Source organism: Onychostoma macrolepis, chromosome 04 (genome assembly GCF_012432095.1).
Source record: "Onychostoma macrolepis isolate SWU-2019 chromosome 04, ASM1243209v1, whole genome shotgun sequence".
NCBI lineage: Eukaryota > Metazoa > Chordata > Actinopteri > Cypriniformes > Cyprinidae > Onychostoma > Onychostoma macrolepis.
Window position 1 is genome coordinate 4,013,949 of NC_081158.1, and position 26,363 is coordinate 4,040,311.

Consider the following 26,363-nt stretch of genomic DNA (forward strand, 5'->3'; position numbering starts at 1 on the left):
ATGAAGAAAAATATTTAGGCAAAAATTTGAAATTCTTTTTTACGTTGGCTAACGTATTTAAGGGCTCCCATTTCTTGAAAGCTGTCCTACATGGACGCAAACGCATTTGAGATACGGTCAAACGAACTGACGTATAGGCTATGTAAATTAAATAACAATAACAACAACAACAATAATAATAATATTAATAATAATAGGGCCTAATAATAATATCTGTTGCCTTGATAATAAAAGCAGCGCGGTTGTATTGCGTGCACTTAATTACATCTATTTGAGATTGACGTTTAATTCACGTATTACCTCATGCGGGCCGTTCAAGGATAGCCAGAGGGCTGGATGTGGCCCGGGGCGTACAATGCCCAGGTCTGCTGTAAGGGGTAGGTTTAGGTGTAGGTAGGGATGGGTACCAAAACCCGGTATTAAATCGGTCTCGGGGCTAAATTATGAAAGACCGGAGTATTGATAAACTCTGATGTTATCGGTTCTGCTGTCGGTACTGGAGAAATCAAGAAAACACACATACATTTATTGTTACTATATATACACATAATTTTGCAAATTATATTTCACCAGAGTTGCCAGCTGTTTTTATGTGCAATAATATTCAAACATCTGTCTATGATACATTTTTGCTATTCGCAATTCAGAAGCGAGAAGCAGCTTCTGTGGAGGAGTTTCAGCACGTGCAACATGAAAGCCCTGTTTAATTATGATAGAAGAGAGAACTAACTATTCAAACATCTGCTTATGCTTTAGGCCTGTGGCTGTTATATTAAGCTTAGTTTATTATTTTTTTATTTCGATTTTGGCTTCTAAGTATTATAGCCGCGTTTCTTCTAGCACAACTTCCTTCCCTTTACAGCGGTGCGCATTCGTTCCTCCCTAACCAAAACTTAACATCAGAATCAGCTCAATCGGTGATTATTGTAAAATGCTGTCTTTACTGCTGCTACATTGCGGGACATGTTTGATAATAAAACGTTGAAAGCACAATCAGCGCGAGAGACGCTGTTCCCCAGGATGAAATGTGTGAAAGCACTGTTTATTTCATTTAATTTGTATATTTGTTTTATTGTATTTGTCGGTTTGTTTTACTTTGTTTCTTTGTTCATGTTCTTACTGTATCTTATGTATATAAAACACTAAAAATGCCTGCACACTGGTGCATTTACAAATTGATGTTTTATATTCATTTAATTAAATATTTATTTTACATTTCAGAATATAAAGCAATGTTAATCCAGCTCCTAATCTGTCTCATTCATATATATATATATATATATATATATATATATATATATATATATAACAAAAAGTACTGATAAGAATACCGTTAAAGTACCGGATCGATAAGCAGTATCAGTAAGAGTAGTAATACCGTTAAAACCTTAACGATACCCATCCCTAGGTGTAGGGTTGGTGTAGGGCAATAGAATATACAGTCTGTACAGTAGAAAAACCATTACTCCTATGGAGAGTCCCCACAAGGATAGCTGACCAGACATGTGTGTGTGAGAGAGAGAGAGAGTGTGTGTGTGTGTGTGTGTCTCCTCAGACGGGGATGTGCTGGGTGTATAATGTGTTATATGTGTGTATAATGTGTGTGTGTGCGCAGACGGGGATGTGCTGGGTATCCGGGAGCACCTGATTGATGAGCTGGACTACATCCTGCTGCCGGCTGATGGCTGGAACAAGCTGCTGAGCTGGTATGGCCTCAGAGAGGGACAGCAGCCCATCGCTCGCAAGGTACACACATCACAACAGATCACACACACTTGCATCTACACCATTACAGACTGTACTGACACATCACTGATCATAACTGATCACACATACACATCTACACAATACAGACTGTACTGACCCATCACTGATCATAACAGATCACACACACCCATCTACACCATTACAGACTGTACTGACCCATCACTGATCACACATACACATCTACACAATACAGACTGTACTGACCCATCACTGATCATAACTGATCACACATACACATCTACACAATACAGACTGTACTGACCCATCACTGATCATAACTGATCACACACACCCATCTACACCGTACTGACCCATCACTGATCATAACAGATCACACACACCCATCTACACCATTACAGACTGTACTGACCCATCACTGATCACACATACACATCTACACAATACAGACTGTACTGACCCATCACTGATCATAACTGATCACACATACACATCTACACAATACAGACTGTACTGACCCATCACTGATCATAACTGATCACACACACCCATCTACACCGTACTGACCCATCGCTGATCATAACAGATCACACACACCCATCTACACCATACAGACCGTACTGACCCATAAGAGATCACACACACCCATCGATACCTTTACAGACCGTACTGACCCATCACTGATCATAACAGATCACACACACCCATCTACACCATTACAGACCCATCACTGATCATAACAGATCAAACACACCCATCTACACCGTACTGACCCATCACCGATCATAATAGATCACACACACCCATCTACACCGTACTGACGCATCACTGATCATAACAGATCATACACACCCATCTACACCATACTGACCTATCACTGATCATAACCGATCACAAACACCCATCAACAGCTTTACAGACCGTACTGACCCATCACTGATCATACACACCCATCTACACCATACAGACCGTACTGACCCATCACTGATCACACACACCCATCTACACCATACCAGACCGTACTGACCCATCACTGATCATAACAGATCATAACTGATCACAAACACCCATCGACACCTTTACAGACCGTACTGACCCATCACTGATCACACACACCCATCTACACCATACAGACCGTACTGACCCATCACTGATCACACACACCCATCTACACCATACAGACCGTACTGACCCATCACTGATCACACACACCCATCTACACCATACAGACCGCACTGATCCATCACTGATCACACACACCCATCTACACCATAACAGACCGTACTGACCCATCGTACTGACCCATCACTGATCATAACAGATCATACAGACCCATCTACACCGTACTGACTCATCACTGATCATAACAGATCACACACACCCATCTACACCGTACTGACCCATCACGGATCATAACAGATCACACACACCCATCTACACCGTACTGACCCATCACCGATCATAATAGATCACACACACCCATCTACACCGTACTGACCCATCACTGATCATAAAAGATCACACACACCCATCTACACCATTACAGACCGTACTGATCCATCACTGATCATAACTGATCACACATACACATCTACACAATACAGACTGTACTGACCCATCACTGATCACACACACCCATCTACACCGTACTGACCCATCACTGATCATAACAGATCACACACACCCATCTACACCGTACTGACCCATCACTGATCATAAAAGATCACACACACCCATCTACACCATTACAGACCGTACTGATCCATCACTGATCATAACTGATCATACACACCCATCTACACCATTACAGACCGTACTGATCCATCACTGATCATAACAGATCACACACACCCATCTACACCGTACTGACCCATCACGGATCATAACAGATCACACACACCCATCTACACCGTATTGACCCATCACCGATCATAATAGATCACACACACCCATCTACACCGTACTGACCCATCACTGATCATAAAAGATCACACACACCATCTACACCATTACAGACCGTACTGATCCATCACTGATCATAACTGATCACACATACACATCTACACAATACAGACTGTACTGACCCATCACTGATCACACACACCCATCTACACCGATTGACCCATCACTGATCATAACAGATCACACACACCCATCTACACCGTTGACCCATCACTGATCATAAAAGATCACACACACCCATCTACACCATTACAGACCGTACTGATCCATCACTGATCATAACTGATCATACACACCCATCTACACCATTACAGACCGTACTGATCCATCACTGATCATAACTGATCATACACACCAATCTACACCGTACTGACCCATCACTGATCATAACTGATCATACACACCCATCTACACCATACAGACCGTACTGACCCATCACTGATCATACACACCCATCTACACCATACAGAACGCACTGACCCATCACTGATCACACACACCCATCTACACCATAACAGACCGTACTGACCCATCACTGATCATACACACCCATCTACACCATACAGAACGCACTGACCCATCACTGATCACACACACCCATCTACACCATAACAGACCGTACTGACCCATCACTGATCATACACGCCCATCTACACCATACTGACCCATCACTGATCATAACAGATCATACACACCCATCTACACCATACAGACCGTACTGACCCATCACTGGTCATAACTGATCATACACACCCATCTACACCATACAGACCGTACTGACCCATCACTGATCATACACACCCATCTACACCATTACAGACCGTACTGATCCATCACTGATCATAGCTGATCACAAACACCCATCTACACCATACAGACTGTACTGACCCATCACTGATCTCACACACACCCATCTACACCATAACAGACCGTAATGACCCATCACTGATCATAACAGATCATAACTGATCACAAACACCCATCGACACCTTTACAGACCGTACTGACCCATCACTGATCACACACACCCATCTACACCATAACAGACCGTAATGACCCATCACTGATCACACACACCCATCTACACCATAACAGACCGTACTGACCCATCACTGATCATACACGCCCATCTACACCTTACTGACCCATCACTGGTCATAACTGATCATACACACCCATCTACACCGTACAGACCGTACTGACCCATCACTGGTCATAACTGATCATACACACCCATCTACACCATACAGACCGTACTGACCCATCACTGGTCATAACTGATCATACACACCCATCTACACCATACAGACCGAACTGACCCATCACTGGTCATAACTGATCATACACACCCATCTACACCATACAGACCGTACTGACCCATCACTGGTCATAACTGATCATACACACCCATCTACACCATAACAGACCGTACTGACCCATCACTGATCATACACACCCATCTACACCATACAGAACGCACTGACCCATCACTGATCACACACACCCATCTACACCATAACAGACCGTACTGACCCATCACTGATCATACACGCCCATCTACACCATACTGACCCATCACTGATCATAACAGATCATACACACCCATCTACACCATACAGACCGTACTGACCCATCACTGGTCATAACTGATCATACACACCCATCTACACCATACAGACCGTACTGACCCATCACTGATCATACACACCCATCTACACCATTACAGACCGTACTGATCCATCACTGATCATAACTGATCACAAACACCCATCTACACCATACAGACTGTACTGACCCATCACTGATCTCACACACACCCATCTACACCATAACAGACCGTAATGACCCATCACTGATCATAACAGATCATAACTGATCATAAACACCCATCGACACCTTTACAGACCGTACTGACCCATCACTGATCTCACACACACCCATCTACACCATAACAGACCGTAATGACCCATCACTGATCACACACACCCATCTACACCATAACAGACCGTACTGACCCATCACTGATCATACACGCCCATCTACACCTTACTGACCCATCACTGGTCATAACTGATCATACACACCCATCTACACCGTACAGACCGTACTGACCCATCACTGGTCATAACTGATCATACACACCCATCTACACCATACAGACCGTACTGACCCATCACTGGTCATAACTGATCATACACACCCATCTACACCATACAGACCGAACTGACCCATCACTGGTCATAACTGATCATACACACCCATCTACACCATACAGACCGTACTGACCCATCACTGGTCATAACTGATCATACACACCCATCTACACCATACAGACCGCACTGACCCATCACTGGTCATAACTGATCATACACTCCCATCTACACCATACAGACCGTACTGACCCATCACTGATCATAACTGATCATACACACCCATCTACACCGTACTGACCCATCACTGATCATAACTGATCATACACACCCATCTACACCATACTGACCCATTACTGAGAGAAAACCGCACGCAAGGTACAGCAGAGACTACACTGTCATAACTGATGTATAACAGATCCATAACAGACTAATAGCTGATCATATAGACCCATAACTGATCCATAGCTGAAAGAAAACAGCAGCCCATCACTCGCAAGGTACAACAGAGATGTATTTGGATGAATTCAGATGAATTCAGTGTTTTTATTAATGTTATGTTGTGAGAGGCTCATGAGCAATATCATGTAAAAATCAAAGAAAGGAGTCTAGTTTGATAATTGATGTTTTGAACAGCATTAACGCTGTTATTTTCCTGTTTATCTCTGTAAAGCTGCTTTGAAACATCTGCATGTTATAAAGTGCTTTAGAAATCAACATCCCATATATATGTGACCCTGGACCACAAAACCAGTCTTAAGGGTCAATTTTGGAAATTAAGATTTATAGATCATGAATAAATCAGCTTTCCATTGATGTATGGTTTGTTAGGATCAGACAATATTTGGCTGAGATACAACTATTTGTAAATCTGGAATCTGAGGGTGCAAAAAAATCTAAATATTGAGAAAATCACCTTTAAAGTTGTCCAAATGAAGTTCTTAGCAATGCATATTACTAATCAAAAATTAAGTTTTGATATATTTACAATAGAGAATTTACTAAATATTTTCATGAAACATGATCTTTACTTAATATCCTAATGATTTTTGGTGTCATAATTTTGACGCATATAATGTATTGTTGGCTATTGCTACAAATATACCTGTGCTACTCATGACTGCTTTTGTTGTCCAGGGTCGTGTGTGTGTGTGTGTGTGTGTGTGTGTGAGAGGCTCCTGCTGGCTCAGATCTGCAGGCTGATGTCTTCTGTTGGTCAGCGGGTCGGTCTCTCTCTGTCCACCCCTCTGCTCGTGTATATGAGGGTATCTCTGTGTGTGTGTCTCCGCCCCTCTGCTCATGTATGTGAGGGTGTCGGGTGGCGATGAGGGCTATTTCTGTGTTCTCCGGAGCTCAGTGTGACTCAACTCGACCAGCAGCAGCACCATGCAGGAGGTTCGGCCTGTTCTCTTCTCTCTTCTGGGTTTGGGGCAGAGTCTGGCGGGCGGTGGATGCGGGCCGGTTCTGCTCGTGTTGGGTTCCTCATACTGAGAGAGTGGTTTAGCTCTGCGTTCGGTGTCGCTGGGCACGGGCCGTGTATAATAAATAGTCAGGAATCCTTCAGCTGTCGGCCTCTGCTGCTAAAATAAGCGCTTCTCTGCTCGGCCTGTGTCAACACAAACCCTCTCCTGACCCGCCAGATACTGAACCTCCGCCGGCTCTTCTCTGAGACGAGGATCTGAGTCGGATCTGACTGGATTGTGCTGATAGTGTGTGTGTGTGTTCCTCCTCAGGTGGTGGAGCAGGGCATGTTCGTCAAACACTGTAAGGTGGAGGTGTACCTCACCGAGCTCAAGCTGTGTGAAGACAGCGACATGGAGAACGTCGTCTCGCGCCGCTTCAGCAAAGCAGACACCATAGGTACTCCACAACAACAGCCCAGATCTGATCTCAACTCTGAGAACGGTGTCTGAATTCATGTGTAGTTGTACGTGAAGCTCTTTTAAAATCCATCTGACGCACTGGCAGAAATCAGAAACTAGGAGTGTGTGTGTGTGTGTGAAAGCTTTAATGAAGTGATGACCAGTGAAAAGATTACTTGTGAAGCACTTGAAACTACATTACTAAAGTTGCTTTTTTAACACTTTTCAATAGAATTTGATCAGACTTTTATTAGATCACATGCGTGATTTCTGAAGATCATGTGACACTGAAGACTGCAGTAATGATGCTGAAAATTCAGCTTTGATCACAGGAATAAATGACAGTTTAACAGATATTCACGCAGAAAACAGCTAGTTTAAATTGTAATATTTCACGATTTTACTGTTTTTACTGTATTTTAGATCAAATAAATGCAGCCTTGGTGAGGAGATTTAATAAAAAAAACTCACTCCAGATGAATGGTAGTGTATGTGCTGATGACCTCAGATGCCAGCTCTGACTTCAGTTTGATTTGCTCACACACAGACAGCATCGAGCGGGAGATGCGGAAGCTGTTCAGTATCCCGGACGAGAAGGAGACGCGGCTCTGGAACAAGTACATGAGCAACACCTTCGAGCCGCTCAATAAACCAGACAGCACCATCCAGGACGCAGGGCTCTATCAGGGACAGGTGAGGCCGCGCCGGTTAATCTAACTCTAATTCAGTGCTGAATCAGTAATGTCCAGTCACTGATGAATAAGTGAACGGTTTGGGGTCAGCATCCCTGAGACTGAGGACCTGCAGTGAGATGAGCCAGTGATGGAGAAACCAAGCTTTTCAAAGCTTTGAATCAGTTCAGACAATTACTTTGGCAAACGATTCATTGTTTCGAAATGTTCAAACCACGGTGTAAATGCAACAAAACATAAAAACACCTTTTACAAAACAAATATTTAATTAAAAACATAATCTTTTATTAAATACAATTAACAAATGATCAAGTATCATTCAATATGGAGTGTATAATGTATTGTTTAATTAAATTAAATTGTTGTTTTTATTGAATTGGAGAGTTTGGTTAATCAGGCCAGTAAGAGACTATTGACTTCAACTCTTCCTTTTATACAAATGTGTTATTAAAAAATGTCTGAAACGGATCTGACGTAGCAAAGCCTGTTTTACTGAAATCATATGACTTACGCGCTCCGAACCGCTGGTGTGAAACTGATTCGCTAAAGCTTCACGAAGCAGTGCTTGGGAGGCGGCCCTCACTAGAGCAGGCTGCTTCCTGTGACTGGGAGGAAGTAGATGTGTCCTGCAGGATGTGCTCCAGTCACACCGAGTTCAGCGCTGAAATAGGTCTATAGATAAATAGATCCAGCCGCGTGTGCTTAACGGCTCTGGTGTGGCGAGCTCAGTGAAGGACCGTAAGATATCAGCGGCTGTCCTTCACACAGAATGAGCTTCTGTGTTGATAAAGATGAGACGCGGCAGTGGAATGGGAAAACATGCAGGAAGATGGCAGTGAACTTCTTTTATCTTGAGCACAGTGTTTGTAGAAAGCCGTTTCATGCAAGAGACGCGAGCGCAACAGTCAAACATGTCCATGTTTACTCAGAAAAACAATGGAAAGCAGCACAAACGAATAAAATACCTGTAACTACTACTGTATGTCTGATATTTCATATTTGCATCACGGTGACGGACTGAAAGCTGCCGTTTGTTTTTATTTAACTTTTATAGTTAATAGTCTACTGGTGTTATACCTTCAGTCTTTCTGAATTTAAACTACTTGAGAATTCTTTAAAGAGTTTTCCTCATTATTTCTGATCATGTAATATGTGTAAGACAAGCTTGTGTAATTAGTTGTAGTTCATACATCTGTAAAGGTATTTAACAAGTGATTTGTTGGATATTTATATCATGTTGACAGCTTCATGTGTGCTGCACTTGGAATAGAAATGTCTTTAACTAGAGGATTAATAAAGAACTTAATAAAGTTACATTTTCAATATGACTAATTAAAAATCATAAACATTTTTTTGCCATATCACCCAGCCCTGGGTCAATGGGAGTTGTGTGGCAAAAATAGGCTCAGGCTCGCATTGTGAGGTGTTTCGAGCCACAACACTCGGAGCCTCTGGGAAATCTGGGTATCACAGGACCGTGTGTTTGATTGAAAATAGCTGGTTTCTGTTAAACTGCAGAGCTGCTCACACACACACACACACACACACACACACACACACGTATGATAGATGTCATGAAGCAGAAGTGTTTAAACAGTAATGAGAGTGCGGTCTATGAGTCGTAACTGATGTTTTTCCTCTGACTGCAGGTTCTGGTGATCGAGCAGAAGAACGAGGACGGCTCGTGGCCCCGCGGCTCCTCGGCGCTCAAGTGAGTCATGTGACGTCCAGATCGTCTCCTCATTGCTTTAGAGCCCCTGCTCGGACACCTGCTTGTCTCCTCGAGGTCGTCTCCTGTAACTCTCGCTCTTCTTGTCTTTTGAAGGTCATCTGGTGCTTCCTCTCTCTCTGCTTTACCAAAGATCTGCCCTTCATCTCTCACAAACAATCATAACAGCAGCTTCAGCGGCCGCAAGTAAGCCTGCAGGGGGTGGGGCCTGTGGGTGGGGGGGCGGGGCTACTGAGACACTCACTGTGTGCGTAAGTTAATAGATTTAAACAGTTAATCCCGTTCCCGACACGCGCACATTCAGTACTAAAGGATTTTTCGTTTCAGTCGCATGTTCAGCGATATGAAATAAATCAAACGACATTGGCTTTAAAGTCTAATCAGTGTCATGTACCCTACGTGTGCACATTGGCAAACTCTTTTACCCAAAGCGAGGTCAGAGCGAAGTGTGTCCTGTGCTCACTGGTGCTTCAGTTAGTGCGGTGCTCGTAGCTGCAGTGCATTGTGGGAATGGAGGGCTGCTGCTGTGTGTTGTTCAGTTAGCTGCTGATGCTGCTCTGGCTTTGCTTTAATGCTGAACGCTCGCATGTTCAGAGTTCACTTTATTCATTTCATTGAATGTAATCTGGTGAATGAAATAGACATCAGGGGCCGGTTGCATAAACTGTTTAGACTAGTCTTAAAACGTTAGTCATCTAATTTATTTCTTCAAGACTGGTCATAACTTCTTTTAATTCAGTTGTGAAGAGGTAGATTGGTCTTATTTGTATTGGAAGAGTAAAACTGATTGCTGTTTATGCGACTGGCCCCTTCTGTTGTCAACACGGCTAACAGCTGAAACCAAAATGAGCATTACAGAGTGTTTCAGATCACTTGCAGTGCTGTGCAAAAGTAAGTGCACCCCACGAAAGGATAAGTGACCCTGGAGCACAAAACCAGTCTTAAGTCGCTGGGGTATATTAGTAGCAATAGCCAAAAATACATTGTATGGGTCAAAATTATTGATTTTTCTTTTATGCCAAAAATCATTAGTATATTAAGTAAGGATCATGTTCTATGAAGATATTTTGTAAATTTCCTACCGTAAATATATCAAAACTTCATTTTTGATTGGTAATATGCATTGCTAAGAACTTCATTTGGACAACTTTAAAGGCTGTTTTCTCAATATTTATTTTTTTGCACCCTCAGAATCCAGAATTTCAAATAGTTGTTGAAAATATTGTATAAATTGTTGTATACATCTCAATTTCAAAAATATTTACCCTTATGGCTGGTTTTGTGGTCCAGGGTCACATTTGTTTAATTCTAACACACATGGCTATGCCGACACTGGAAGTTTATTTGGACAGTGCTGACGAAGGTGATGTATTTTAAAGGATTAGTTCACTCCAGGATGAAAATCTCCTGATAATTTACTCACCCCCATGTCATCCAAGATGTTCAGTCTCAAAGAAATTAAGTTTCTTGAGGAAAACATTCCAGGATTTTTCTCCATGTAGTGGACTTCAATTGGTGCTCAATGAGTTGAAGGTCCAGATTGCATTTCAGTGCAGCTTCAAAAAACTGTGGTTAAAAAGTGAATAAATGTTAATTTTTTTTAAGAAAGTGACTGATGGTTTGGCTAGATAAGAGCCCCATTCCTCGGCTGGGGTCATGTAGAGCTCTTAAAAACTGCACTGAAACTGCAGTTTGGACCTTCAACCCACCATTGAAGTTCACTAATTAAATTGCGACTGAAGTCAAAGACAGTTCAGATGACATGGGGGTGAGTAAATTATCAGGAAATTTTTATTCTGGAAGTGAACTAATTCTTTAACACAAGCTAAGTCTGACGTGATATTGGTAGTTTCACACATTTTAAGAGAATGAGCGTTATTGCCAGGTATGTTTACACATACAAGGAATTTGTTTTAGTGACAGAAGCTCCACAGTGCAACAGGACACAGATAATAAAAAGAATAATATACAACATAGGCAATGTACAAAAAAAGCAAAACCATAATATGACAATTATGTATGTTCAGGTATGATATGTGCACATTTGAAATGTAAATAAGTATGTGTGGTGAATGAATAATGTATAATAGTGTTGTGTGTTCCACGTTATTGTCCAGTGTTCATGAGATGGATTGAGGGAAGAAACTGTCCCTGTGCTGGTCGTTCTGGTGCTCAGAGCAGTTCAGAGGGAGTGTGCTGGATGTGAGGGTCCAGAGTGATTTCAGCTCTTTTGCTCACTCTGGATGAGTGCAGTTCTTGGAGAGTGGGGAGGGTTGTACCAGTGATTCGCTCAGCAGTCCGACTACCCTCTGTAGTCTTCTGAGGTCAGATTTGGTAGCTGAGCTGAACCAGACAGTTATTGAAGTGCAGAGGATGGAGTCAATGATGGCGGAGTAGAACTGTTTCAGCAGCTCCTGTGGCAGGTTGAACTTCCTCAGCTGGAGAAGTACAGCCTCTGCTGGGCCTTTTTCACAATGGACTCAATGTGATTGTCCCACTTCAGGTCCTGAGAGATGGTGGTGCCCAGGAATCTGAATGACTCCACTGCAGTCACAGTGCTGTTCATGATGGTGAGTGGGGGGAGAGCAGGGGGGTTTCTCCTGAAGTCCACGATCATCTCCACAGTTTTGAGTGTGTTGAGCTCCAGGTTGTTAAGACTGCACCAGACAGCCAGCTCTTTAACCTCCTGTCTGTAAGCAGACTCGTCGCCGTCCTGGATGAGGCCGATGAGTGTGGTGTCGTCTGCAGACTTCAGGAGCTTGACAGAGAGGTCTTTAGAGATGCAGTCATTGGTGTAGAGGGAGAAGAGCAGTGGTGAGAGGACACAGCCCTGAGGGGCACCAGTGCTGATCGTACGAGTGCTGGATGTGTGTTTTCCCAGCTTCACTAGCTGCTGTCTGTCTGTCAGGAAGCTGGTGATCCACTGACAGACGGAGGTGGGGACGGAGAGCTGTGTCAGTTTGGGCTGCAGGAGTGATGGGATGATCATGTTTAAAGCTGAGCTGAAGTCCACAAACAGGATCCTCACATAAGTCCCTGGTCTGTCCAGATGTTGCAGGATGAAGTGCAGTCTCATGTTGACTGCATCATCCACAGACCTGTTTGCTCTGTAGGCAAACTGCAGGGGGTCCAGTGGAGGCCTTCAGATAAGCCAAAACCAGTCTTTCAAATGACTTCATGGCCACAGACGTTAGAGCCACAGGTCTGTAGTCATTAAGTCCAGTAATTGTGGGTTTCTTTGGGATGGGGAGACCTGGCGCACGTCATCATCTCTGCAGTGCAGGTGTGGGGGAGAGGGGGGTTGCAGGAGGTGTGAATGGTGTTTTTTCAAACCTGCAGTAGAACTCATTCAGATCGTCTGCCAGTTGTTGATTCTCCACAGTGCTGGGGATGGTGTCTTGTAGTTGGTGATGTCTTTCAGACCTTTCCACACTGAAGCAGAATCACTGGAAGAGAATTTGTTCCTTAGCTTGCCAGAATAATTCCTCTTTGCCGCTCTGATCTCCTTTTCCAGTGTATTTGGCCTCTTTATACAAGACTTTGCCCCCCTTCCTGTAAGCATCTTCTTTGGTCTGACGGAGCTGTCTGAGTTTTGTAGTGAACCATGGTTTGTCGTTGTTGTAAGTTAGATGAGACTTGGTAGGAATGCACATATCCTCACAGAAACTGATATAAGATGTTACAGTCTCTGTGAGCTCATCCAGATCGTTTGCAGCAGCTTCGAAAGCAGTCCAATCAGTGGTGTCGAAACAGGCTTGTAAATCCCGCTCTTCTTCATTAGTCCATCTTTTTACAGTCCTTAATACAGGTTTAGCTGATTTCAGTTTCTGCCTGTAGGACGGTATAAGATGAGCCAAACAGTGGTCAGAGAGTCCTAAAGCTGCTCGTGGGACAGAGTGATATGCATCTTTTATTGCTGTGTAACAGTGATCCAGTATATTACTGTCTCTGGTGGGACATGTGATGTGCTGTCTGTATTTTGGCAGTTCGCGGGAGAGATGTGCTTTATTAAAGTCCCTGAGAATGATTAAAACAGAGTCCGGGTGTTTTTGTTCTGTGTCTGTGATCTGATCAGCGAGTTTCTGTAAAGCTGATCTCACGTTCGCTTGCGGAGGAATGTAAACACTCACGAGAATGAACGAGCAAATCTCCCGCGGCGAATAGAATGGCTTACAGTTAATGAAGAGAGCTTCTAGATCTGAACAGCACATCTTCTTTAACACAGTTACATCTGTACACCACCTCTCATTGATGTAGAAGCATGTCCCGCCGCCGCGTGATTTCCCCGTAGATTCTGCGTCGCGATCCGCTCTAAACAGCTGAAAGCCCAGCAGATGTAGCGCGCTGTCTGGAATGGCGTCGTTCAGCCAGGTTTCTGTGAAACACAGAGCAGCAGAGTTTGAGAAATCCTTATTTATCCGGGAGAGCAGAAGGAGTTCATCCGTTTTGTTGGGTAGAGAGCGGAGATTCGCCAGATGGATGCTAGGCAACAACGTTCTAAATCCACGCTGTCTGAGCTTCACAAGCACGCTTCCCCCGTCTGTGTGTCCTGAAGCGTTTGACCAGCGCCGCTGCTCCGCCAACTACGATGTCCAGCAAAACGTCGGAATAATCGAAATCCGGTAAAAGATTTTGTGTAGTGTTCTGCCAAATGTTCAGCAGGTCATCCCTGGTAAAACTTATCATGTTTGAAAAACAGTACAAACACTGAAGAGCTAAGCACTGTGGCTGCCATCTGCGGTGCCATCTTAGATTCATCTCAGATTCTTAGATTCGGCGCCATTAGATTTTCAGACCATTTCCAGTGATTATGACCAAACCAGAGCAGTGTATGGAGGTCTGTATTAGGCCTGGTCTTCCGCTCTGATTGGTGCAGTGGTTTGTAATGTTGGACTCTTGATGTAGTGTGAATGCCTCGTGTTTATCTGTGAGTGCTGATGAGCGACACACTCTTTGTGAGCTGTTCTTACTCTCTCACAGAACTGTGCAATATGTATAAGTGAGGCGTCTCTTTGCTGGCTTGTGGATCAGAGCTGTGGTTGACTCTGGTGTGCTCGTCTGCATGTTTAGTGTTGCTCTGATCATCTGCTGTTGTGCCTGTCGCTCTCACACGTGTGTGTGTGTGTGTGTGTGCACGCAGCGTGAAGAGCTCCAGCTACAGCCTGCCGTCCTACCCGCCCTACAGCAGCTACGAGAGCTCGGATCAGGGCCGGCGCTGCGAGAGAGTGGGTCTCTGTGGCCTGTCTAACCTGGGGAACACCTGCTTCATGAACTCGGCCACACAGGTGAGGCTCCACACGGTCAGCTGAGCTCCTGAGTGTGTGTGTGTCCAGCGCTGAGCCTCTGTGTGTGTGTGTGTTTCAGTGTCTGAGCAACGTCCCACCGCTGACCCAGTTCTTCCTGAAGGACCAGCACCAGGTCGAGTTGAACCAGGACAATCCTCTGGGCATGAAGGGCGAGATCGCCAAGGCCTACGCAGAGCTCATCAAGCAGCTGTGGTCGGGCAAATACAGCTACGTCACGCCGCGCCCCTTCAAGGTACACACATCTGAGCCGGTTCATGATCTCTGCCCCTGTGAACGGAGTCCGGCTCGGTCAATCTGTACACACACCACGGCCACGATTTAACACGTTCAAAAAACTACCAGTTTTATTCAGTCTGTTTGAGTTGAGCATATTTCCAGAGGAAAATTATTCTCACATAAATACAGGCATCAGTATTCTAGGGCCCTACGAAATCCATTTACATTTTTTAATAAAAAAAAATTTTTATTGTAGTTTTTCTGGATTCCATTTTTTTTTTCCATTTGAATTTTTCTGTACTCCTTTGTAATGGTTAAATTATATTTTATTAATCTAAAAATCATGTCTAATTAAAATCATGAAACTTATACAGTTTCACAGCAATTCATTAAACAAGTTTAACAAAATTGACATGTTTAGGGTTAATGACATGTTAATGACTTGCTGAGAGAGATCACGTCAGGTCCTTGGCAGACGATGGTGTTTCTGGTGTTGTGATGTGAATGTGTGAGCACTGCTGTGGGGCGTTCAGACTGAAGACGTCTCTGTGCTGATGCTGTTTCAGACTCAGGTGGGCCGGTTCGCTCCTCAGTTCTCTGGCTATCAGCAGCAGGACTCTCACGAGCTGCTGGCCTTCCTGCTGGACGGACTGCACGAAGACCTCAACCGCATCCGCAAGAAGCCCTACATCCAGCTGAAGGACGATGACGGCCGGCCCGACAAGGTCCAGCACACACACACAAACACACATATATAACACACACAGCGTGACACGGCCCACACACCCATCCACTCGCTAGCCGCCTGATGCACACACTTCACTGCACCTTCAGGGAGCAGATATTACAGTAATAGAGGTACATCATCTGAAGCTCTATCATGAAGAATAATGTGTATTTGGTAACACTTTAAAATAGGGAACACTAATTCACTATTAACAAATTTGCAGCTTATTAATAGTTAGTAAGGTAGTTGTTAAGTTTAGGTATTGGGTAGGATTAGGGATGTAGAATAAGGCATTAATATGTGCTTAATTACTACTAATAAATGGCTAATATTCTAGTAATATGCATGCTAATAAGAAACTAGTTAAGAGACCCTAAAATAAAGTGTTATTTTTTTTATTATCAGTTGTCAGCTTTATCTGTGTGTGTGTGAGTGAGTGAGAGAGATCCGGAGTCTCCAGACTGACGCTTCTCCTCTGGATCTCCTGCAGGTGGTGGCAGAGGAGGCCTGGGAGAACCACATCAAGAGGAACGACTCGATCATCGTGGATATCTTCCATGGCCTCTTCAAGTCCACTCTGGTGTGCCCTGTGTGCGCCAAGATCTCCGTGACCTTTGACCCCTTCTGCTACCTGACGCTGCCTCTGCCCATGAAGAAGGAGCGGACACTGGAGGTGTATCTGGTGTGGCTGGACCCGCTGGCCAAACCCACTCAGGTGAGTCACACAGACACCTCGTATCTGTCTGTCTGTCTATCTGTCTGTCTATACTATTGTTTATTCAATTTTCTGACTTCAACTGAACAGCTTCAAACTACAAGCTTTTAAACCACTTCAAACAGACTTCAGAGTTTGTTCACAAACTTAACTTGTCTCTGGACGATGCTTTCATTCCTTTTGAGATGTTTATTTCAAAACAACATATTTAACCAGACAAATTAATTGTCAATTACTGATTAATCCGTTAACCCTCTAATTGAGACACTGTTTAAATGACAAAAAAAAACCTCGTTTTCTTTGCTGGTTTGAGTCATATGTATCTAGATCTCTTACAGTTGTTGAAAAAGTGTTCCATTCTTGTGCAACTTTAACAGAAAAAGCAGACTGACTATATGAGTATGACTAATTTAGGGCTTAAAAACAAATGGTTAATTAGAATTCAGCTTTGTCAACATTAGAATTCCATGTCTGCTGGCTGTCCTATTGTTTGTATTTGTTATCAGTTTCTTGTATTTCATGCTAGTGTTTTCTGCATAGTTTTTCAGCTGTTTTGTTTCTGATGAAGCTGATTGTTGACGTGTGTTGTTTGTGCTTCAGTATAAGCTGACTGTTCCTAAAGTGGGCTGCATCTCTGATCTGTGCACGTCGTTGTCGGCTCTGTCGGGCGTCTCGGCTGAGAAGGTAAGCGTCTGTGTGAGGAGTCTATCATCTGCAGATCTTCAGTTCATTCACTGAGCTTCCTCTGCCGTGTCTAGATGATCGTGACGGACATCTACAACCACAGGTTCCACCGGATCTTCAGCAGCAACGAGAACCTGAGCAGCATCATGGAGCGGGACGACATCTTCGTGTGAGCTGCTGCTGCGGTCAGTGAGAGCGTGGAGATCTGCTGCTGTGTGTCTGATGTGCTCTCTGTCTGTCTGGAGCAGGTTCGAGGTGACCGTTGGCCGGCTGGAGGACACGCAGCACGTGCTGATCCCCGTTCACCTGCGGGAGAAGTACAAGCAGTCGGGCTTCAACCACACCAGCACGCCACTGTTCGGCCGACCCTTCCTGCTGAGTGTACCGCGCTCCATCAGTGAGGACAAGCTCTACAACCTGCTGCTGCTGCGCCTCTGGTACCTGCTGACTCACCTCTAACCCAGCGTCAGATTCATCAGCCAATCACTGACTAAAACACAGACTCGCTCTCACTGATCCGGCGTCAGACTCATCAGCCAATCACTGACTAAAACACAGACTCGCTCTCACTGATCCGGCGTCAGACTCGTCAGCCAATCACTGACTGAAACACAGACTCGCTCTCACTGATCCGGCGTCAGACTCATCAGCCAATCACTGACTAAAACACAGACTCGCTCTCACTGATCCGGCGTCAGACTCGTCAGCCAATCACCTGATTAAAACACAGACTCGCTCTCACTGATCCGGCGTCAGACTCGTCAGCCAATCACTGACTGAAACACAGACTCGCTCTCACTGATCCGGCGTCAGACTCGTCAGCCAATCACTGACTAAAACACAGACTCGCTCTCACTGATCCGGCGTCAGACTCGTCAGCCAATCACTGACTAAAACACAGACTCGCTCTCACTGATCCGGCGTCAGACTCGTCAGCCAATCACTGACTAAAACACAGACTCGCTCTCACTGATCCGGCGTCAGACTCGTCAGCCAATCACTGACTAAAACACAGACTCTCTCTCACTGATCCGGCGTCAGACTCGTCAGCCAATCACTGACTAAAACACAGACTCGCTCACTGATCCGGCCAGACTCGTCAGCCAATCACTGACTAAAACACAGACTCGCTCTCACTGATCCGGCGTCAGACTCGTCAGCCAATCACTGACTAAAACACAGACTCTCTCTCACTGATCCGGCGTCAGACTCGTCAGCCAATCACTGACTAAAACACAGACTCGCTCTCACTGATCCGGCGTCAGACTCGTCAGCCAATCACTGACTAAAACACAGACTCTCTCACTGATCCGGCCAGACTCGTCAGCCAATCACTGACTAAAACACAGACTCGCTCTCACTGATCCGGCGTCAGACTCGTCAGCCAATCACTGACTAAAACACAGACTCGCTCTCACTGATCCGGCGTCAGACTCGTCAGCCAATCACTGACTAAAACACAGACTCGCTCACTGATCCGGCCAGACTCGTCAGCCAATCACTGATTAAAACACAGACTCGCTCTCACTGATCCGGCGTCAGACTCGTCAGCCAATCACTGACTAAAACACAGACTCGCTCTCACTGATCCGGCCAGACTCGTCAGCCAATCACTGACTAAAACACAGACTCGCTCTCACTGATCCGGCGTCAGACTGTCAGCCAATCACTGATTAAAACACAGACTCGCTCTCACTGATCCGGCGTCAGACTCGTCAGCCAATCACTGACTAAAACACAGACTCGCTCTCACTGATCCGGCGTCAGACTCGTCAGCCAATCACTGATTAAAACACAGACTCGCTCTCACTGATGCAGCGTCAGACTCGTCAGCCAATCACTGACTAAAACACAGACTCGCTCTCACTGATCCGGCGTCAGACTCGTCAGCCAATCACTGACTAAAACACAGACTCGCTCACTGATCCGGCGTCAGACTCGTCAGCCAATCACTGACTAAAACACAGACTCGCTCTCACTGATCCGGCGTCAGACTCGTCAGCCAATCACTGACTAAAACACAGACTCGCTCACTGATCCGGCGTCCAGACTCGTCAGCCAATCACTGATTAAAACACAGACTCGCTCTCACTGATCCGGCGTCAGACTCGTCAGCCAATCACTGACTAAAACACAGACTCGCTCTCACTGATCCGGCGTCAGACTCAGCCAATCACTGACTAAAACACAGACTCGCTCTCACTGATCCGGCGTCAGACTGGTCAGCCAATCACTGATTAAAACACAGACTCGCTCTCACTGATCCGGCGTCAGACTCGTCAGCCAATCACTGACTAAAACACAGACTCGCTCTCACTGATCCGGCGTCAGACTCGTCAGCCAATCACTGATTAAAACACAGACTCGCTCTCACTGATGCAGCGTCAGACTCGTCAGCCAATCACTGACTAAAACACAGACTCGCTCTCACTGATCCGGCGCCAGACTCGTCAGCCAATCACTGACTAAAACACAGACTCGCTCTCACTGATCCGGCGTCAGACTCGTCAGCCAATCACTGACTAAAACACAGACTCGCTCTCACTGATCCGGCGTCAGACTCGTCAGCCAATCACTGACTAAAACACAGACTCGCTCTCACTGATCCGGTCAGACTCGTCAGCCAATCACTGACTAAAACACAGACTCGCTCTCACTGATCCGGCGTCAGACTCATCAGCCAATCACTGACTGAAACACAGACTCGCTCTCACTGATCCGGCGTCAGACTCGTCAGCCAATCACCTGATTAAAACACAGACTCGCTCTCACTGATCCGGCGTCAGACTCGTCAGCCAATCACTGATTAAAACACAGACTCGCTCTCACTGATGCAGCGTCAGACTCGTCAGCCAATCACTGACTAAAACACAGACTCGCTCTCACTGATCCGGCGTCAGACTCGTCAGCCAATCACTGATGCAGCACAGCGATACTGCTAGGGCCTATGAAATCTGGTTGATTTTTTTTCTCAAATTCAGTTTTCTCAAATTATGTATTTTCCATTAATTTTCTGGATTCCATTTTAAAGGCTTCATTAAGTCTTAATAAGCAAAAGCATCTCTAATTAATTGGTTTTATTAAAAAATTATTTTAGTGGGGTTTTTTTTTTCTTTCAGAAAAATGTTGTGTATTTACTAGGGCTGCAGCGATTCCTCAATTCCATTCGAGTACTCGATTTTAAAAACTCCTGCATTACATTTTGCCCGTGTCGAGTAACCGGCTAAATATCAGAAGTGGCACATTTCACAGACAAGAGTCCATGAAACACATTAGACCAGGCTTCCTCAAATCTTTCCCTGGAGGGCCAATCTGCTGCAGAGTTTAGCTCCAACCCTGATCAAACTCACCTGTCTGTGATGTTCTAATGATCTTGAAGACTCTGATGAGCATGCTCAGGTGTGTTTGATTAGGGTTACAGCTAAACTCTGCAGGAGTGGGCCAGATTTGAGGATACCTGCATTAGACCGTTTCCTAAGGCTGCGTAATATTTTAAACCCATTTAAAAATCATAAAGCATTATGCTATTGTGAATTCATAAATGCTATAATTCAATTAAATAAATATTTATATTTATTAAATATAAATGTTTTGTTCAAAAAAACGTTTTGATACTTTATTTTAACTAATTATTATTGCCTCATTGCTATTATATATGTATTTTAAGTCATTTTAAAGACTCTTGTTCACTTAGGTCTATTTTTATGGTAACACTTTATTTCGATAGTCCACTTTAGACATTCTACTAACAGTAAGTAACATTGCAACTACACGTCAACTAGCAGTCATTAGAAGATATTAAGCAGACAGTCTATTAATACTCTAACACTTTGTTTTGATGGATATACAACATACTGACTATGAGAAACTTTGCAAGTATGTGTCAACTCTGTCAGTAGTAGTAATACTATCATTACATTTAAGTAAAATATTTGTCAAACCAAACTTTTTGACGGGTTGCTGTGAAGGCCTTCAGGTGTCTGATTGTATATGATATGACGATAGTTTTCTCAAAAAAAAATGGTAAAATGCTGATGAAGTGACTCTCAGAGCAGCTCTAGAGATCATGTTCATGTGTTCATGTACTCGTATATTCAGGCGGCAGAGACTGAACTCACCGCGAGCGTCACACGCTTCAGTATGTGTGTAGTAAACAAAACCGTGCGTCTGCGTCATTCATTCACACAGAGACACAACATCCAGGATTCATATTTAAATGGTATTTCTGTAGCTTAATATTCACAGACGTTAGTCTATATCACATTTCCATTTAACCTGCTTATGATTTATTCATCTAAAATCGTGCATATTTCGTGACATTCCGTATCATACTTTTTATGACTTAATTCCATGAATCTGTCTACATTTTCTGCATTTACTCGCCCTTATGTCTCTTCAGAAAACTAGTCCCAAGTAATTTAATTTTGTCACTTTAAGTGAACAACAGACCTTAATTTATATTGTATTCACAGGTGTTGTGTCTCAGTCTCATCCCAGTTTAACTAGCCTTTTCTGTCTCGTATTGAATGCTTGTCAGTCTCGCTGAGCGTTGCTCTGGTCTCGTTTCAGTCGTTTCATTCGTACGGCCGCGGAGGACGAGGAGTCGGAGGAGACGCACTCGCCCAAGCATCACTCCATCAACGGCAGCGCCACCAACGGTATAATGGAGGAGGGCTCGCCGAGTAAGCATGCTGTCTGAGTGCATCCACTAACCAGCACTTGCTGCTGCTGCTGTGTGTGTGTTTGAGACGTGTAGCCTGGCTCCTCCCGCAGGTGAGATGGAGACGGACGAGCCGGACGAGGAGTCCAGCCAGGACCAGGATCTGCCCTCGGAGAACGAGCGCAGCCCGTCGGAGGACTCGGTGAGCGCGGAGCACGAGCTGGAGAACGGCCTGCTGCCCTCCGAGAGGAAGAGGCTCTTCACGCTGCACTTCAACAACATGGGCAAGAGCGACTTCATCAAGGGAGAGGTCCGCTTCGACGAGGACCACACGCGGCTCAGCGGTGCGTTACTGTACTACTGTACACCGCCACAGCTCAGAGAGAGAGCCATCTCCATCAGCTGACCTGTCCCTCTCTTCTCATTCAGATAGATGCTATCTGTCCCTGGACTGGGAGCCGGACATCAAGAGGAAGTTCTTCAACGAAGCCGCGGCCGAGGTAAAGCTCGACACAAGTCTTCTGTGTCCTGACGTTTGAGATGCTTACCAGAGTGTTTCTCTTAAGGACTTCGAGAAGCACGAGAGCATGGAGTACAAGCCGCAGAAGAAGAGCTTCTTCAAGCTGAAGGACTGCATCGAGCTCTTCACCACCAAAGAGAAGCTGGGCGCAGAAGACCCGTGGTGAGCTCTGGTTTTCACTCGCTCCAGAAATTATACACATAATTAATAATGCAGAGCAGAGTGCATGTGAAACCTGCACATGAACTAATAGCACAGGTGCGTTCACATTCATTGCTTGGCCAGCGAAATCCAGTCACTGAAGTAAGAGTCCACATAATGACACGTTAAGGTTGTTCAGTTGCTAATAACTGACCACACTTTAATAACGCACCTTATCGTCTCAGTATGTTTGTGTAAAATATGATGCATGAGATGTTCTGGAGCGATTAAAGATCAATGGTAGATTCACACTTTCCTCACTAGTTGACACAATTTGCTTTGTTAAAAGCGCTGTACAAATAACAGCAATAGTGACTAGTTTCTTCGAGAAAAGTCGCCAGCCACCACCAGCATTTCTGATCATTTCCACAAAAGTTTCATGACCCCCAGAATATTTAGTTGTATGAGCATCTGAGCAAGCATGCTGGCAAAAGAAAGAGCAGAGACTCTTACGCGGTTTGGAATAGTATGGAGTTTGATCCAAGTAATATCCAGGTCTGGAAACGTATGGAAAAAACACAGCAGTAATATTTGTTTCTCCAGACGTTGGCCCCTATTTAGTTTTCATAATAGAACATTAAGAATTGAATGAAAATAAGTTTAGAAGTGTGTTTTCACGGCAGCTGTGTAGTGATTCTTTAGTGATCGTCAAACACGACTGAATGAATTCAAGCTGCACTATTTCATTATGCAAAATGCTTTGCGTTTCGAGTTTCTTACACCGTATGACAGCCTCGAGGACCTTGCAACAATATAAAACATGCAGACCTGCGCACGAGAAAGCATTAAACTTAGCATAAAGGACCATGCCTACTGAGCCATGTGTTGCTCCATCAGCCCATTTAGCAGAGTGTGTGTTAAAGAGACCTTAGGCCTGAGAATGACACATTGCCCTAACAAATCCACAAATTGAAGACTTTTTTTGCAGTACCAGTTTATTTTACTAGACCCTTGAACTTGTCATCAGCTCATTTCGTGCTGTGGTTTCTCCAGAGGATGTGTTAAATTGGACATTAGGCCTTGATATAGAGGTGCTACTGTAAGAAAAGCTAAATGTTGAGCAAGTAGATCTCTATGAACTCGTATGCATCCATGCTCTCGCTTTATTCCTAGTAAGGAAACACGTTATAAAATATAAAACTTGAAATTGTAATGTGTAAGCATGCAAAACATCCCCATCTGCATGCGAATAGTTTCTGGAGAGCAAAAAAAAGTCTCGTGTGCATGTCAAAGTGTTTTTTTTTTTTTAATTATTATTGTATGTTGTCATTTTGAGAAAATCAATGGGAGAAAAAAAAAATTATTTAATGATGCCTGTAAAATATATTAAATATAAAGCTGAAAATAATGCTGTATGAACCATTTATGTTAAATATGGTCTGAGAGGTTTGGAGAAGAATGGAAGTTTGAAATGGAAAATGTGTAGGAACCCTGTATTTTATTCTTTTATTTTTTAATCAACATTTAATGTGGGTAAGTTTCTTCTAAAAAGCAACATTTTAAACAAAAAAGTTGAGAATGTTTTTGTCAAAGACTATGTGTGGATGGGACATCAGCACCTCCAGAGCTGCACAGTCTGGATCATCGTTTCATTCGCTGACCTCAGGCAGTTCTGATTGACCTGCTGTGTAACGCTGGACGCTCACGCAGATGTGCTGACCGCTTGGTTCTGCTTTGATCCACACGTTCAGAAGATGTGCGCCTCCTGCTGTACACCAGTGAAGACACGGAAACACAGAGAACTCGGTGGCTGGGAATGACCGTTATATCTCTGAGTCCTCAGATGAACTGACCCGTGTGTGTGTGTGTGTGTGTGTCTCAGGTACTGTCCGCACTGTAAGCAGCACCAGCAGGCCACGAAGAAGCTGGACCTGTGGAGTCTGCCGCCGGTGCTGGTGGTGCATCTCAAGCGCTTCTCCTACAGCCGCTACATGAGGGACAAGCTGGACTCGCTGGTGGACTTCCCTCTGCGGTAACACACACCTCGCTGTGCAGCGGCGCTCGTCCAGTCCACACACACACACACACACACACACACACACACATATATATAGATCTCTTTCGTGTAATGAAGATGTTCTTGTTCTGCTGCTGGTGTTGGTGATCTGTGGTGACTGTGCCGTGTCTCCCGCAGGGATCTGGACATGTCTGAGTTCCTCATCAATCCGAACGCGGGGCCGAGCCGCTACGACCTCATCGCCGTCTCTAACCACTACGGAGGAATGGGAGGAGGACACTGTGAGTATAGCAGAGCCAGACGTGATGAGAACCGGTCCGTCACCTGATGAAGCTCCATCGCATCTGAATTCAGAGCTGATCTCTAACACACACACACGTCATTATAAGCACTTTACCAATTCACAGAGAAAGCAAAAGCGAGCTTGTAGGATTTCTGTATGCGCTCAGAAACCGAACACAACACAGACATGTGAAGTCATCTTTAAGCACCTAAACGGTCAAATACACACAATACGTGCAGCTCTTAAAGTGACAGCAGCCTAATATTCCTGCTGCTGACTGTGTGCTTAATATTAATCAAACAACAGAAGACGAGGACAAAAGCACTCACTGCTCGACTTTTGTAGCTTTAATAAGAAACAAAGCAAGTTTAATTCTTACGGTGAAGACTGCTGTTTTATTTTACATTACATTATTCAATTTCTGCACATCGATATCTGTGATGTCATCCTTCACCATAACACTACCACATCTGTGATCATAGCAGCGCTGCTTCCTCTTCCTTTTTATCATCATAAGCTACAGATGTCATCGTCAGCTGCAGACATTAGCGTTTATCGTGCGCTGTTAGCTTTTTCTGAAGTGTTTTTCAAGTAAATTATTTGATGCCATTGTTTTTCATTTCTATATTGATATTTAACAGAAATGGGTTGAAGATCTGTGAAAGGTTTAAGCATGGATGTGATGATATACACTGAACCGATGGACCGTTGAGTGTAACGTAGCTGGTTTGGTTCTCAGATACCGCCTACTCCAAGAACAAGGAGGATCAGAAGTGGTACAACTTCGATGACAGCAGCGTGTCGCCGGCCAGCGAGGAGCAGATCGTGGTGAGGACACACAGCTCTCACATCACAACATAACTGATCTTCAGAGGAGACCGTCAGAAGCTCACGCTAGGGTCACGGTGTACCCGTAATAACACTGTATCGCGATACCCTGCTTTCAATAACGGCACGATTACGCCTTTTACTAC

General features: G+C 44.4%; 1 protein-coding gene across 5 annotated transcripts in view; it reads left to right on the forward strand.

The window, feature by feature from the left end:
- LOC131538362 (ubiquitin carboxyl-terminal hydrolase 15-like) overlaps positions 1 to 26,363 on the forward strand; it is a 32,344-nt gene that overhangs the window by 3,445 nt on the left and 2,536 nt on the right. The window contains exons 3-21 of one of the 5 annotated variants that reach the window (XM_058772196.1): positions 1,616 to 1,746; positions 7,571 to 7,697; positions 8,247 to 8,392; positions 10,041 to 10,102; positions 10,217 to 10,306; positions 15,261 to 15,405; positions 15,485 to 15,658; positions 16,209 to 16,367; positions 16,860 to 17,084; positions 17,685 to 17,768; positions 17,843 to 17,937; positions 18,017 to 18,205; positions 22,338 to 22,450; positions 22,542 to 22,772; positions 22,858 to 22,928; positions 22,995 to 23,110; positions 24,972 to 25,121; positions 25,284 to 25,387; positions 26,129 to 26,217. In XM_058772196.1, the coding sequence (XP_058628179.1) occupies positions 1,616 to 1,746; positions 7,571 to 7,697; positions 8,247 to 8,392; positions 10,041 to 10,102; positions 10,217 to 10,306; positions 15,261 to 15,405; positions 15,485 to 15,658; positions 16,209 to 16,367; positions 16,860 to 17,084; positions 17,685 to 17,768; positions 17,843 to 17,937; positions 18,017 to 18,205; positions 22,338 to 22,450; positions 22,542 to 22,772; positions 22,858 to 22,928; positions 22,995 to 23,110; positions 24,972 to 25,121; positions 25,284 to 25,387; positions 26,129 to 26,217 (2,501 nt within the window). Of the gene's footprint in view, positions 1 to 1,615; positions 1,747 to 7,045; positions 7,233 to 7,570; positions 7,698 to 8,246; positions 8,393 to 10,040; positions 10,103 to 10,216; positions 10,307 to 15,260; positions 15,406 to 15,484; positions 15,659 to 16,208; positions 16,368 to 16,859; positions 17,085 to 17,684; positions 17,769 to 17,842; positions 17,938 to 18,016; positions 18,206 to 22,337; positions 22,451 to 22,541; positions 22,773 to 22,857; positions 22,929 to 22,994; positions 23,111 to 24,971; positions 25,122 to 25,283; positions 25,388 to 26,030; positions 26,218 to 26,363 lie in introns of those variants that run through there. The other 4 variants (XM_058772197.1, XM_058772199.1, XM_058772200.1 and 1 more) reach the window with 4 other exon arrangements.